Source organism: Galeopterus variegatus, unplaced genomic scaffold (genome assembly GCF_000696425.1).
Source record: "Galeopterus variegatus unplaced genomic scaffold, G_variegatus-3.0.2 Scaffold6193, whole genome shotgun sequence".
NCBI lineage: Eukaryota > Metazoa > Chordata > Mammalia > Dermoptera > Cynocephalidae > Galeopterus > Galeopterus variegatus.
In genome coordinates, this window is record NW_007732304.1 from 5,621 (window position 1) to 19,897 (window position 14,277).

The window sequence follows — 14,277 nt, forward strand, 5'->3', positions numbered from 1 at the left end:
CCGCGGCGGGAGCGCTGCTGCGCTCCCAGCGCTGCACTCTCCCAAGTGCACCACGGGCTCGGCCCATGTCATTTTTGTTTTTGTTTCCATGCAGTCCCCTGAAAGATGGTAATAAATGATATTTTTAAAGAGTAGATAGTGTGAATCTTCATTGTAGGTGTTAGTATTAAAATTTAGGTTCAAAAATAATACTCTAAATCTAATTTCTTTACACAGATTAACACGTTATTTTCTTGAGTTCTTTAATAATAAATGCCAAAAATTTTGAAATCTGACCTAAGATTTCACTTTGAAGCACAAGAGAGTTTAGACATGTTGATTCCGAAATTTGCATTTTGTGAAGCAGTCACCTTTGACTTAACTTTAGGTGGCAGTGTAAGTAGAGGATTATATCTAGTATTGCAATATTGGTTGGCATTAAAGGGGGGGGGTTTATGAGGAAATAACAGTTTCCATTCCTGACTTTATCTTGATTTGTGAAGAAATACAGAGTTTCCATTTCTGTCATTATCTTGTGCTAAGGCATCTCTTTAGCCTAAGTAAGAACCAGGGCCACTTCTCTGTTTACAAATTTAAAAATGTCATTTAAACATTTAAAAATGGCAAATATCAAGTTTTCGTGTGGTATACTAATGATTCAAAACAAAGTACTACTATTTTGTTGTCTTTCAGCTTATAGAATTGTAGGTATGTGAAGATCAAAATTATGACTGTCTCCTAGCTATCACCTTTAAACTAGTCTAAAAACTATTACTACTTTCTCTCAATCTAAAGTGTATATTGAAAGGATTAGTTCCATGTGGCAGTGTTTAGCTTGCTCCCGGCCTTCTTGATGTGCTAGATTTTCCTCCCTTAGATCCTTTCCTACTTTTCACATCTCTGGTTTTCATTGAAAGTATGATGAAAAGTCTATGGATCTTTTTTAGGAAAGGAAACTAAGATGGAAATAACTTACGTTAACTCCTGCCAGGTATTAGTATTTTAACAGGAGTACCTGATACTGAAGAATTAACTTCTAGTGGAAGTTCAAAAATTAAATTGGGGATGGAAGTTAATTACATCACATTACTGGAAGGAAGCCTCCCTGCCCAATACCAGCTTTTTATGGAGTTCAGCAATCTTGTGGTCCTCATGTAAAAATATATCTGTTTATATAGATATTGAGGTTTGTACTACATTTAGTAATTATCTAGATATCCTCCTTGGAAAGAGAAGCAGAATTAGCAAGTATGCAAATTGCTCTACCTATAACACTGAGAGTTTTATGAGTCACTTTAATTAATCTGTTCCATCCCTATCCACACCCAATTCACAAAAGAATTTGTGTATGCTTCATAATCTACAAGATATTGTTATTTTAGCCAATGAGCTTTTAAAAATCATCAAAGAAATTTGATTCTGTGCAGTGTTAATTAGGAATTTAACTGTATTACTAGTAGATATTATGTGCTAATAGATGAAAATAGCAAAACTGTTCTGCTTTTCTTTGGATAATCTACCCATTTTGTTTATTTTTACCCATGATAATCACCCATTCAGGAAAAGCTATTGTTTCTTCAAGCTATTTTTGTTTTAAACTGTATAACCTTTTTAAAGAAAAACAGAGTTTTCTGTAAAATGTGAATTTTGGTCATCACATTTTTTACAGGCTATATGAGGTTGAGTTACACTTGAATTTTTAATATGCCAAAGACAGTGTTTTTGGTAAAAGGTTGGGGGAATATTTATTTTGAAAAGAACATTTAAATTTAAAATTCCTTCTGACCATAAAAATTCAGATTTGTGCTTTACCCTTTAGGCTGCAACTTATTTGTGCCCTATATTGGACTTTAGTAATAAGGTGAATAAGAAGGTAACTAGTCAAAAAAAAAAATCCCCAAAACACTATTACAAGTGGCCTTTTGACTATGATATTAATTTATATGAGAATATTTAGGTATATCGGTATTTTTTTCTGATCGAATTTTGTTTTAGATGCCATTCTAAATATGGTGAATATTGCTGCTAATATTCTGGGAGCAAAAACCGAAGACCTGACAGAAGGTACCTAATCATTTTATGGCTCTTTTAAATAGCTGGTACTCCAGGGATCCTTCTAGTTAGGAAAACCAAGTGATAAGCCAAGAAAATTTGATTTTTCATTTAGAAATATGGAAATGATCCAGAGTAACTTATCAATCTTCTATTATTCATTGTTTATTTTAATTTCACAGCTTCTTTTTTATGAAAGGATCTTGTCTGTATAAAATTTATGGATTAGTTTTTTGACTCTTCCTTGCTATAATAGTAATGATTTTGTCCCTTATCTCTACTGAAGTTTTGATGCCCTCATGGTTTTTCAAGTATGTTTTCCTTTTATGTATCAAAGATTTAGAAGCCATTTTTTGTTTTCAGAATGGCAAATAAGAATATTACTAGCAAGGAGAAACAATCTTGCCTTTTTTGTTTTTAAAAATAGTTTCAAGTGCAAACTTAAAATGACCCATTTATTTCCTCTCATTGTCTTTAATAACACTTTCAGGTGTCTAGAAGGCATATTAATTATGAAAGGTCATACAAAATTCATAGTCATCTAGCTTTAATTATCTGAGAAGCTGAGAAATAATTTGCATTACTTGTAGTTGTGATCTTATATGATAATTTCTTTCTTAAAAAAAGAACTTTGATTTAAAATAAAAGTCTGCAGTAGCAAACCTATTTGACTTTTTTCTTCTCCCCCAAGAAATTAAAATTCTTTATTTGTTATAGTGAAGTATTTATGGTACAGTTTTAAAAAATTGAATTCAACATGGGCATCTTTCTTAAAATAGGAAATAAAAGTATATCTGAGAATGCCACTGCCACAACTGCACCTAAAATGCCTGAATCAACTCCTGTTTCAACTCCTGTTCCATCACCTGAGTAAGTTATATTGTGACATTATATTGAGTTCTACTAAAATGGAGAGCTAAGTATACTGTACAAAAAAAGGAATCCGTGATTTGTGTGTGAAATTATTACTTATAGAGAGCTCTGAATCATAGAACAGACATTCTACAGCCACTTAGAACATCTTTAAGTTGCTTCTTCCCTTTAGTGTACATGTATACTGGAATAGACTTTATTCCAGACCAAATATTTGTTGTTTTGATTACATTACTTTCATTATTCACAACACTAAGTCTTTTTTCCTTATTGCAAGTAATTGACTTGATCTTGTAGGTATAGGTTTGAGGACAAATTTTTAAGGTCTTTTTTATTAAGTTCAGGTTTAAAAGCATTGGTTGCGTATCTATGGTATCTCTAGAAAGCTACAAAGGGTACCCGAAATACGTAGAGCGGTGGTTCTTGAATTAGTGTTTTTTTACACAGCAGGCTCTCACAGTGTTCCATTTCTCAAATTGAATCATATAGGCCTTTCCCCAGGTTACAATGGGGCACTTTGGGCAGGGATATATATGGGTGTGTGTGTGTGTGTGTGTGTGTGTGTGTGTGTGTGTATATAAATAACAGATAAAATATCCTTATTTTTTGTCTTTTCTACAAAAGATGATCACAGTTTTTTGGTACCTGTACTTCTTATCTATAATAAATAAAAAACTCATAATGATTTAGATAATTGGGTATAGTTACTCTAGATTTATTTACGTATATTTCATTAGATATACTTTCTGCAAAATTTTGAACATACTTTCTCTCATAGGAACTCCAATTTGAACATGAAGTAGTTTGAGGTAGTATGTAATGAGATCTGCAGTGGTTATGCTTTGAACTACAATTCCTAAGTATCATACTAATTCAAAAATGGGATTTTTGTGCTTAGAAGGGCGCAGTGAGAAATTTGTCATCTGCTGTATTAATCCTGAAAGTTACCGAAGATATTTGTTGGGTGATTAGAGAGAAAATATAGCATGTGTGTTAACTGATTCCTAGAAGGATGTAAGAAATCTATTGGGGATAGAGACATTCTTGGTGTTTATAATTATGTGGAACTCTGATTACTATTCCTGATTTTGTAACTAAGCTTTTTCAGTTAACAACAAATGGAATGTATTTTTCAAAACTAAATAAAACTAATTTCATTTTATATATGTATATACATACACACATGTACATGTATATGCCCACATATATAAATATTTGTGGAAAGATATAATAACAGGCTAATGTAGCAGTTTCTACTTTTCCATATAACATAGTTTTTAAAAGATATTTTTGCATAATTTAAAAAAATTATTTCTTCATGTTTCTTTGTCTTAAACTCTTTTTAGTGATTATATAGCAGTCTTTTGAAGAAAATAAATGAAAATGAAAGAATCCATGATAGGGTATCACTTTTAAAGTTGTTATGTTATGAAAAGCTGATTTCTTTTCCTAGGTTTGAGTTAGTTTATTTTTTTAAGTATAGCTCTGATTAGAGTGTATATGGATGGTATGTAATTTAATTTTTACCACATTCAATTTAGTTTTTCTTCCCTTCTTCAGACATTGCTCCTTTTTTTTAGACTAGTCAAGTGCTGTAGGTGAGAATGTGGGAAAGAGTAGAACAAGGAATTGGATCTGTAGCTGATTTTGAACAATCAAGATAACTCACTACCTTCGGACTGTCCTTTAACTGTCATAATGTATTTGGTAGATAATAAGCAATATATTACCTGAATATGTAAGAAATATTATTAGAGACTATATATATATATATATATATATATATATATATATATATATATATGTGGCTATAAACATTTTCCTAATCAGAGAAGCATAGCCTAATTATATATTAGTTTGGTGCATTTACTATTTCACTACATTTCAACAAAAGAAAGTTCATCCTTTAAATATGGTAGTCTATTTTATTACCTTTGTCTACCTTTGCTATTGTGACATTAGTCTTTATTTAAAGATATTTCCTGGTGTTCCTAGTAATTTTCTAGAGTAGGAAAATTTGTGTATGAAGCTAATCTTTTTTGGTATTCACATCACCTTATTTTTTCAGATTGTACCTTTTGTACTCATCAGTGTCCCCTACCCCACACACATACCCCAGAGCCCAAAGATATAATAGAATTAGTGGCACCATTAGTTTATTATAAGCCAGGATTTTTATAAAAGTGGTTAAGTATTTGGCTTTTAATAATAGAAAATTAGCCCAGACTATATTAAGATCATTTTGGGAAGAGGCATATGTTTCTTTTTCCTAAAGCAGGTAATCTTGTGTGTGTGTGTTTAATGCTGCATTGGAATTCCTCAAGTCATCCTTGGAAAAATTATCTTTGAGAAATCTAGCTGTCTTTTGAAAATAGGATATTCAACAATAAAGTGCATTAATAAGTATTAAGAATAATGGATTCTGTTTCTAACTCTGGAGTTTACAACCCTTGGGTAGCTTAATATCTGATCTATAAGGGGTGGTGAGGCTTCTCAAGGATTGGTGAATGTTTATGGGAGGAAAGGTTACACTATACATTGAGTGAATACAAGTATTCACTTACGAACAACTCTTAAATAGAGATTAGAACGCAAGTTTGATGTGATGTAAATATGGTGGGTTGAGTCATCTTGCTGGTCATTTGATAAATGTTTCTGTTTCTATTTCGGAGCAATATTTTTTTTATAATGAAATGTTTTGAGGGGGAAACATTGATCCAAAAAATTTGAGTTTCTTTACTTTCAGCCTTCCTTTTATCTTAAGTATGATACCTTTATTTTCCTTAAACATATTTTAACTTTAGATATCTAATTAAAGTAATTGGTAATTATGATGTATATTTCTAGGTATGTAACCACTGAAGTACACGTACATGATACAGAACCATCGATACAAGACACTTCAAAAGAAAGCCCCATTGTGCAACTAGTTCAAGAGGAAGAAGAGGAGGCAAGTCCATCTACAGTGACCCTTCTGGGAAGTGGTGAACAGGAGGATGAATCATCACCCTGGTTTGAATCAGAGACACAAATATTTTGCAGTGAACTGACCACAATTTGTTGTATTTCTAGTTTTTCGGAATACATATATAAATGGTGTTCAGTTAGAGTTGCTCTTTATTGGCAGCGCAGCAGAACTGCTGTGAGTAAAGGAAAAGATCATCTTGTATTGGCTCAACCACCATTACTAATTCCTGCAAAATCAGTAGGTGTTTCAGTATTGCAACCTCTGAGTGGAGAATTGGACAGTAAGAATATGGAAAGGGAAGCAGAAACTGTTGTTCTTGATGACTTAAGTAGTATGCACCAAGGTGATTTGATGAATGACACTGTAGATGCAATTGAACTTGAACCAAGCCATTCTCAAACTTTTTCTCAGTCTTTTCTCTTAGACACTACTCCAGAAATTAATTCATTATCTAAAATAGAAGTATCTGAGTCTATTAAACAAGAGGCAGGACATACCCCATCACAAGTGATTCCCCAAGAGAGTTCTGTTGAGGTTGATAATGAAACAGAAAAGAAGTCTGAAAGCTTTAGTTCTATAGAGAAGCCGTCTGTTATCTATGAAACAAATAAAGTTAATGAGGTAATGGATAATGTTGTAAAAGAAGACATGAACTCCATGCAAATTATCACAAAGCTGTCTGAAACAATAGTGCCACCTATAATCACAGCCACTGTACAAGACAACGAAGATGGGGAAGCCAAAATGAACATAGCTGACACACCAAAGCAAATTTTGACTCCTGTTTTGGATTCTTCTTCATTACCTGAATTAAAAGAGGAAGAACAAACTCCAGAAGATGCCCTTTTGAAAGGGTTACAAAGGACAGCTACAGATTTTTATGCTGAATTACAAAATTCTACAGATCTAGGATATGCTAATGGAAATCTTGTACATGGATCAAACCAAAAGGAGTCAGTATTTATGAGACTTAATAATCGTATTAAAGCTTTAGAAGTTAACATGTCTCTCAGTGGTCGCTATCTGGAGGAGCTTAGCCAAAGGTAAGCTTTATTAAATTAGCATAGTCCACTTTACATGGTGAGTTAAGTAGTGAGGTATGATCTGTGATTAAAGAGGAGAGGATTTCATTATCTCATGATTTAATAGTTAGTAAGCCCCATTTTAGCTGGAGAGAGAAAACAAGCTATTTGGATGCTGATCATTGACCTAAAAGAATTGATTTTCTTTCTTTCTTTCTTTTTTTTTTTTTTTTAAGTTTTGAAGTATTACTCAGTGACAACACTTTATGAGGCTGGTAACAAGTTTGAATTACCTACGCTTAACATTCTCCTTTCTTCTTTTGCTTAACTTTAGCCACTTCTATTGTTTGATTACCAGAGGGCTCATGGGAAAAGTGATTTGGATATAGGCCTTCAAGCTTTAGTAGAACTTGACCAGATATCACTTAAGAGTTTAGATAAGTGAAGGCAAGAATGGACTTAACTATATGATTAGGCCACTTTTGTAGTTTGCGTTCTTTTAAACAGGTCCTACAATCCTAGTTGTAGTTGTAATAATTTATGCTCTTGTGCTCTTAAGTATCAGAGGCAGTACCAATATGTTTATGCAGTGATTTAAGACCGCAAGCACAGCTCCATTTTTTAAACTTATCACTCTTTTTTATTCCTTAAGTGTCCAATGTCTGTCCTTAGGGCTTCTCCCCCAACATTTTGCAGTCACCTAGGCATCAGGTGTCCAGAGCTCCTGAAATAACCACCTTTTCTTACTCCTTAAATTGAGATGCTCCTGATGAGCTATCACTTAGGTAGTCATACTGTCATAAAGAGGGTTTCTTCCTAATTCATACTTGTAATTTATTGGCAAATGGTGTGTGTATGTGTGTGTGCATGCATGCATGACCACTTAGCTAACTCATACTTGCTCTTGCCTTTCCTCATTACCATCTGCACCCTAAGCGAACCACAGAAATCACTGAATTTTATATAGTAATGAAACATAGAATTGATGTTGAGGTAACAAATACCCTGAAGGACTTCTTTGTTACACCTTGTGTCTCTGTTTTATACGGACCTAAATAAGAGTCATTTGAAGAAAAATGGATTTATCCCGTATATCAAAATCAGAAGTTTGTTTCTAGTACTAAATGAATAAGAAATTAAAGCTAATTTAAACCAATTCTTATTTCATAGGTACCGAAAACAAATGGAAGAAATGCAAAAGGCTTTCAATAAAACGATAGTAAAACTTCAGAATACTTCAAGAATAGCAGAGGAGCAGGTTGGTCTTCTTTATCCCTTATTTATTTTGTATGTAAGTTTCCATTGAATTTTATAGGATCTCACTGGTAAAAAGGAGAAGTAATGGTGGTTCACTTTTTCCCTTTTGGCTCATGATTAAGTGTGTTATGTCATGTTTGGAAAGTCATCTAGCTATTAACATCATCTCCTCTAGAGAAAATTACCTTCAGCATTATTCATATTACATTGTGTGTTGTGTGTGTGTGTGTGTGTGTGTGTGTGTGTGTGTGTGTGTGTGTGTGTGTGTGTGTGTGTGTGTGTGTGTGTGTGTGTGTGTGTGTGTGTGTGTGTGTGTGTGTGTGTGTGTGTGTGTGTGTGTGTGTGTGTGTGTGTGTGTGTGTGTGCACGCGCGCATGCGCATGTAAAAGAGAGAAGTGCAGTGGATTTTTCTTTGTTAATCTCTAAAATCTTTTGTGTTTTTTTGTGTAGGTAATCTTATTGACAACAAATAAGAACTGCTTTGTTTCTTCTTTTTCCGTCCTCATACCTTTTTATTTTAGTTTTTTATCTTGTTAGAACTATATAGCAATGTAGTAGGACTGGTTATAGTGGCATTCCCCTATTTGTTGAATTGAAGGGAACAATTTTAGTATTGCACCTTTAAATGTGATGTGTATGTTGTCACAATAAAGAATTTTATACTTAGCTTTTCAAAAGGTTATTTAGGATTAGGGGATAGTGAGGTGAGGAGGGCTCAGACTGCAGAGAGTTTTTAGTTAGTTACATCTTACTCTCCATTTACTACATTTTTATAATTGTGTTCCTCCCTTATTGGTTTGTTCTATTGAAATTTGAGAGTTCTTTATGTATTATGAATACAAGTTTTTTTATCAGAGATATGCTTTGCAAATATTTTCTCCCAGTCCATTACTTGTTTTCTCATTTCTTTACAGTATAGTTTTAGGAGCAGAAAGTTTTTGATTTGTGGAGCCCAATTTATCAGTTTTTTCTTTGCTCAATGAAATCTTTGCCTAATGCAAAGTCACAAAGATTTTTTTCCTGTTTTCTTCTAGAAGTTTTATAGTTTTAGTTTTGCATTAGGTTTATGATCCATTTTGATTTCATTTTTAATGTGTTGAAAGGTATAGATCAAAGTTCTTTTTGGGAACTTTTGTGGGAAGGGGAAGGCATATAAATATTCATTTGTTCTAGCATCATTTGTTTAAAAGGCAGTTCTTTCTTTACTGAATTTCCTTTGTACTTTTCATAAAAATCAGTGGATCATTTATATGTGGGTCTGTTTCTGGGCTTCTGTTTTACTGATCTTTTTGTCTATATTTAAGCTAATACCGCAGTGTTGTAATTGCTGTAGCTTTATAGTAACTCTTGAAGGTAGGCAGTGTTAAGCTCTCCAACTTTGTTCTTTTCCAAGATTGTTTTGGCTATTTTAGTTTTTTTTGTATTTCCATATGGATTTTAGAATCAGCTTGTCAGTTGTACAAAAAAAAAAAAAAAAGGTACTATGTTTGAATCTTGATTGGGATTTTGTTGAATCTATAGATCAATTTGGAGAATTGACATCTTAACAATGTTAAGTCTTCTTACCATAACATGGACACAATATTTATTTAGGTCTTCATTAATTTTAGTACAGTGATTTCCCCTCCTCTGTACTTTCTCTTTGCTTTATATGTAGTAACATCTATGTCTTATGTCTCAAAGACTTATATATAGTAGTACTTTTCAACGATTTGTGTATTATCACTATTGAAAGTAAATCTTGATTAGGAGCATTAACCAACTTATTAAATTTAATAGCTTTCCTTTAAATGTTCATAACTGTCTGGAATTTATCAGTGTCAAATGTGAGTCAGGATTCAAAAAAATAATTTGAGTCACATTTAGCATTTTAAAAAAATGAAGCAAGATGGATAGTACCACAGTGGATCACAGTAAGGGAAGTAAGTGAAACTTTTTGTTACAGTTTTATTCATCTCTGCCACCTTCCCACACATACAGACACACGTGTTCAAACACACTCAGTTGAGGCTTAAAACTTCTTAATCTGAATTTGAGAAACTTGGGTCTAGAAAATAAATGGTTATGTAGCTATTCTATATATGGTCCTAAGTTAGAGTTTTAGATTCCTTAACTTCTTCCTGCCCTCTTTTCTTCTTCCCCAAATTCATTAATGAGTTCAAATTTTCAGTACAGCCTACCTAATATAGTTTTTTAAATATGTGTGATGTATAATTTCCTAAAATATGCATGCGATATTTTAAATAAAGACATGTTTGTTAATTGTAAAAGTTTTTAAAATTCAGAGCTGCCTAAAAAATGGAAAGATGGGTTTTTTAATGAATTTCTTTTCATTGGTGTTATTTTAGATTGACTAGAAGACAAGTTGTAGGTATATTACTATGTGACATCCTAAGCTCCCTTGTAATATGCTATAAAAGAAGTTTTAAAATTTTCTTGGTATTAAGCCTACTTTATATCCAAAAACATTTGTCAAAAAAATTTTCAACATGTTTTTGTGTCCACTGCTTTGCTTTAAAAACACGTCTTTGACTGAGTGACTATTTTTGTATATAGCGGGTTATATGCTGGTTTATAAATTTGGAACTGATATTCGTTTGAAAAGTGACTTATAATTTCTGTTACACAGTATTTACATTGTTACATGATTGGCAAAAAAATATTTTCGAGGGGGGTTAACACAGTCCTAGATACTTGCAGTGTTTTTTTTTTTTTTGATTTTTAAATTTCTGGTTAATGTTTACAATATTTATTCATTAAGAACTTCCTATTAATACATTTGTTTGGGAAGAACTTAGTTTTCTTCAGATTATTTTACTTCAATTTATAATGTAGTTAATATACAGATGAAACACAAAGAAAAATAATACTTATTCCTTTATCATAGGATCAGCGGCAGACTGAAGCCATCCAATTGCTACAGGCACAACTGACTAACATGACACACCTTGTTTCAAACTTATCAACAACAATAGCAGAATTAAAACGGGAGGTAATTGTTATAATTGGTATTGTAAGACACAGTACATTTACAGAGACTGCCATAAAGGCAGGCTTGTTAACATAAAAATGATACCTAAAAACTTTAACCTACCAAAATTGTCATTTATAGAGAACTTTTCCAGAACACCAGAAAGTGGCATTTTTAACTTTTGGAAATTTATTATCATTTATTTTTATTTATTTGTAAAACATGGCTTTTAAAATTTAGATCTTAACTGTAATACAAATATAAAGCTCTTCTGGCAGGTCTTTCACAAACATTGATAATAGCAACACATACTTCATTTTCAGTTTAAAAAGGCTTATAAAGTTGCATAACAAAGCAAAAATTTCATTGATTTAACAAGTATATATTGAGCAATTAGTATATTCTCGGTATGCTGTGTAGTCAGGTTGGGCCATACAGCTGACCTCACAGGGCTTACATTCTGGGGGGAGGGATAGAATACATATAGTAAATATATAAACAGATGATACTTTCTCCTAGCAATAAATGCTGTGAAGACAATGAAATGTATGTGTGTAGGGGGGCCATGGTAAGGGATGCTGCTTTAGCTAGGGTGATCTTGGAAGGCTTATCTGAGGAGGTAGCATTAGAACTGAGTGCTCATGAGGAGTTAATAGCCAGACATTACCTGGGATGATAACAAACCTGTTACTAGCAGAACTAGGGCAAAGGACCCAAGATTAGAAAGAAATGGGCTTAGGATATTGCCAGAGGCCTGGTCATGTAGGACTTTGTAGGTGATTTAGAGTTTGAATTTTATTCTAATCATTGCAAGTCATTGGAAAGTATTAAGTAAAGAAGTTATATGGATCATCTCATTAATGGTTACCACTTTGAGAAACTCCGCACTTGTTGCTCTTGGGAGAATTGCCTGTTGGGAAACAGTAAGGGCAGAAGCAGGGAGGAAACCACTTCTGAGGCAGTTATAGTAACCTGGGTAAAGTGATGTTGGCTTGGACTGGGATTTTTAGAAATGAGAAAAGTGTGAAGTTGTTGAATACAGGAAATGTTTAAGAGGTAGAAGGACCAGCCTTATTGAAATATTGGGTATGTGGGGATGAGGAATTAAGAATGATAATCAGGTTTTTGGCTTAAATAACTGAGGGATTGTTGGTTCAGTTTTATAAGATGGAAAAAGGTTGGATGAGAGCACAATTTTTCCCTGCCTGGGGAGGAAGTAGTACAAATGGAAAGACAAACCAATTGTAACAAAATGTTAACAACTGATGAACATAGATAAAATGCATAAATATATTTATTGTAATATTTTTAGAACTTTTGAAAAATTTCAAAGAATTGGGGAGGGGAGAAGAAAAAGAAAAGCAGTGCTTTAATAGTTCATTTTCAAAGAGGATGACCTGCATTTATGGTTTTAAGGCACATTGAAAAAATGTTTAAAATGATTTGTCCTTTGAATTTTAGATACCAGTATATTTTTCCTAATATGATTTATTATTATTATTATTACTATGGCTATTATTATTATTTAACCCTCTTCACATCTCAGGTTTCAGATCGACAAAGCTATCTTGTCATATCTTTGGTTCTCTGTGTTGTCTTGGGACTGATGCTTTGTATGCAGCGTTGTCGAAACACTTCTCAATTTGATGGAGATTATATTTCAAAACTTCCTAAAAGTAATCAATATCTAAGCCCTAAAAGGTAATGCCAGCATTGTATTTCACTATTTCCTTTTTTTACTATGCTTTTTATATTTTTGAGAAATTTTGAGCAAATAAAAGGACAGTGAGGAAATTTCTTTCCCCATGTTTATCTTGAAACCAGCATCTTAAAAACATTGTTGGGATAGTGAGATGGGCCCATGCCTGGATGGCTCTGTATATTATACTAGAGAAAACACTAGTAGTAAGTGCATAAAACCTTTGAAATGTTTTGGTTGAGAAAGACGCTCAAATGTAGAATGCGAAAGAGAAGGAGAATAGGTATTTTAATATAATACCTTTTAGACAAAAATCTTTAAATGTTTTTTACACCTGTTAGTGATAACAGGAGTGTTAGAATTAGTCCTGTGTGATATATACAGTTCTCAGTAGCCTCCATTTAGTCTCAACTACAGAGTAAATTATGTATAGTTTCTCATTGTGCATAATACTGATTTTTCTTAATATGTTAGGTGTTTCTCTTCCTATGATGATATGAATTTGAAAAGAAGAACTTCATTCCCACTCATCAGATCCAAATCTCTACAGTTAACTGGCAAAGAAGGTAGATTTTTGTGGATATGTAAAATGTATATAAACATGAAGCTTACTTCTGGAATAAGTGTAATGTCAGTGTGGTGTTAGTGACCATCTGCAGCGAAAAATGGATATATGTAACCTTTGTGTTTGTGCTATGTCAAAGCCACTTTATTATTTTCACGTTTTTTATCTTTGTTCTTAGAAGTCCAGAGGGTGGGTAGGGGGGCTTCATTTATTTAATTAGCAATTGGTAGCTTTGTTTGCACATGCTCCTGTTTAGAAGTATTTCTTTTTAGAAAGGGATGTTTGAGAAAGTTCAACAGATATGGAAAACCTGAATGTGCTCCCATAGCATCCTGTGCTTATCTGCTTCCTCTTCCTGTACAGGTAGGACCCCTTTCATCTCTAGTTTAGGATTGTGAGGCACCTTCTGAACAAAAATCTGGTCTTGCGATTTTTCACAGCCCCAGAGTCTAAAATTGGATATCATTGCCTGACACTCAGTAAATACTTATATTTAAGTCAATGGATGTGTATTGAGTGGCTGTTTTCCTATTTCATTACCTTTGTAATTAGTGTTTATTAAGAGACTTAGAAATTTGTTTTCATAGCAATGTTAAAATAACCAAATTAATTCAATTAGGAGTGCCTTCTTAATCACTGGCTGTTCTCCCTTTCTTTAGGATTTAGTAACTGAGTAGCATGCTTCAGTTGATTAAATCATTAATCATTCCTGAGCTTCACTGATTTATTGTTAACATAAAGCTGTATAGACTCAACCCATTACATGTGTGTTTATTTAGGGCTAGTAAATCTCTTCCTCCTTTCTGCTTTTTTCTTTCTCTTTTCTTTTTTTTTTTTTTGTGACCGGTAAGGGGATAGCAACCTTTGGCTCAGTGTGGTCCGCACCATGCT

At 33.0% G+C, this 14,277-nt stretch overlaps 1 protein-coding gene across 1 annotated transcript in view; it reads left to right on the top strand.

Moving 5' to 3' along the window:
• The window catches only part of LOC103605951 (SUN domain-containing ossification factor), a 29,427-nt gene that overhangs the window by 2,427 nt on the left and 12,723 nt on the right, over positions 1-14,277 (top strand). Inside the window, exons 2-8 of the mRNA XM_008590542.1 lie at positions 1,975-2,043; positions 2,811-2,901; positions 5,752-6,915; positions 8,065-8,152; positions 11,039-11,143; positions 12,669-12,823; positions 13,296-13,387. Coding sequence (XP_008588764.1) covers positions 1,975-2,043; positions 2,811-2,901; positions 5,752-6,915; positions 8,065-8,152; positions 11,039-11,143; positions 12,669-12,823; positions 13,296-13,387 — 1,764 coding nt within the window. The remainder of the gene's footprint in view (positions 1-1,974; positions 2,044-2,810; positions 2,902-5,751; positions 6,916-8,064; positions 8,153-11,038; positions 11,144-12,668; positions 12,824-13,295; positions 13,388-14,277) is intronic.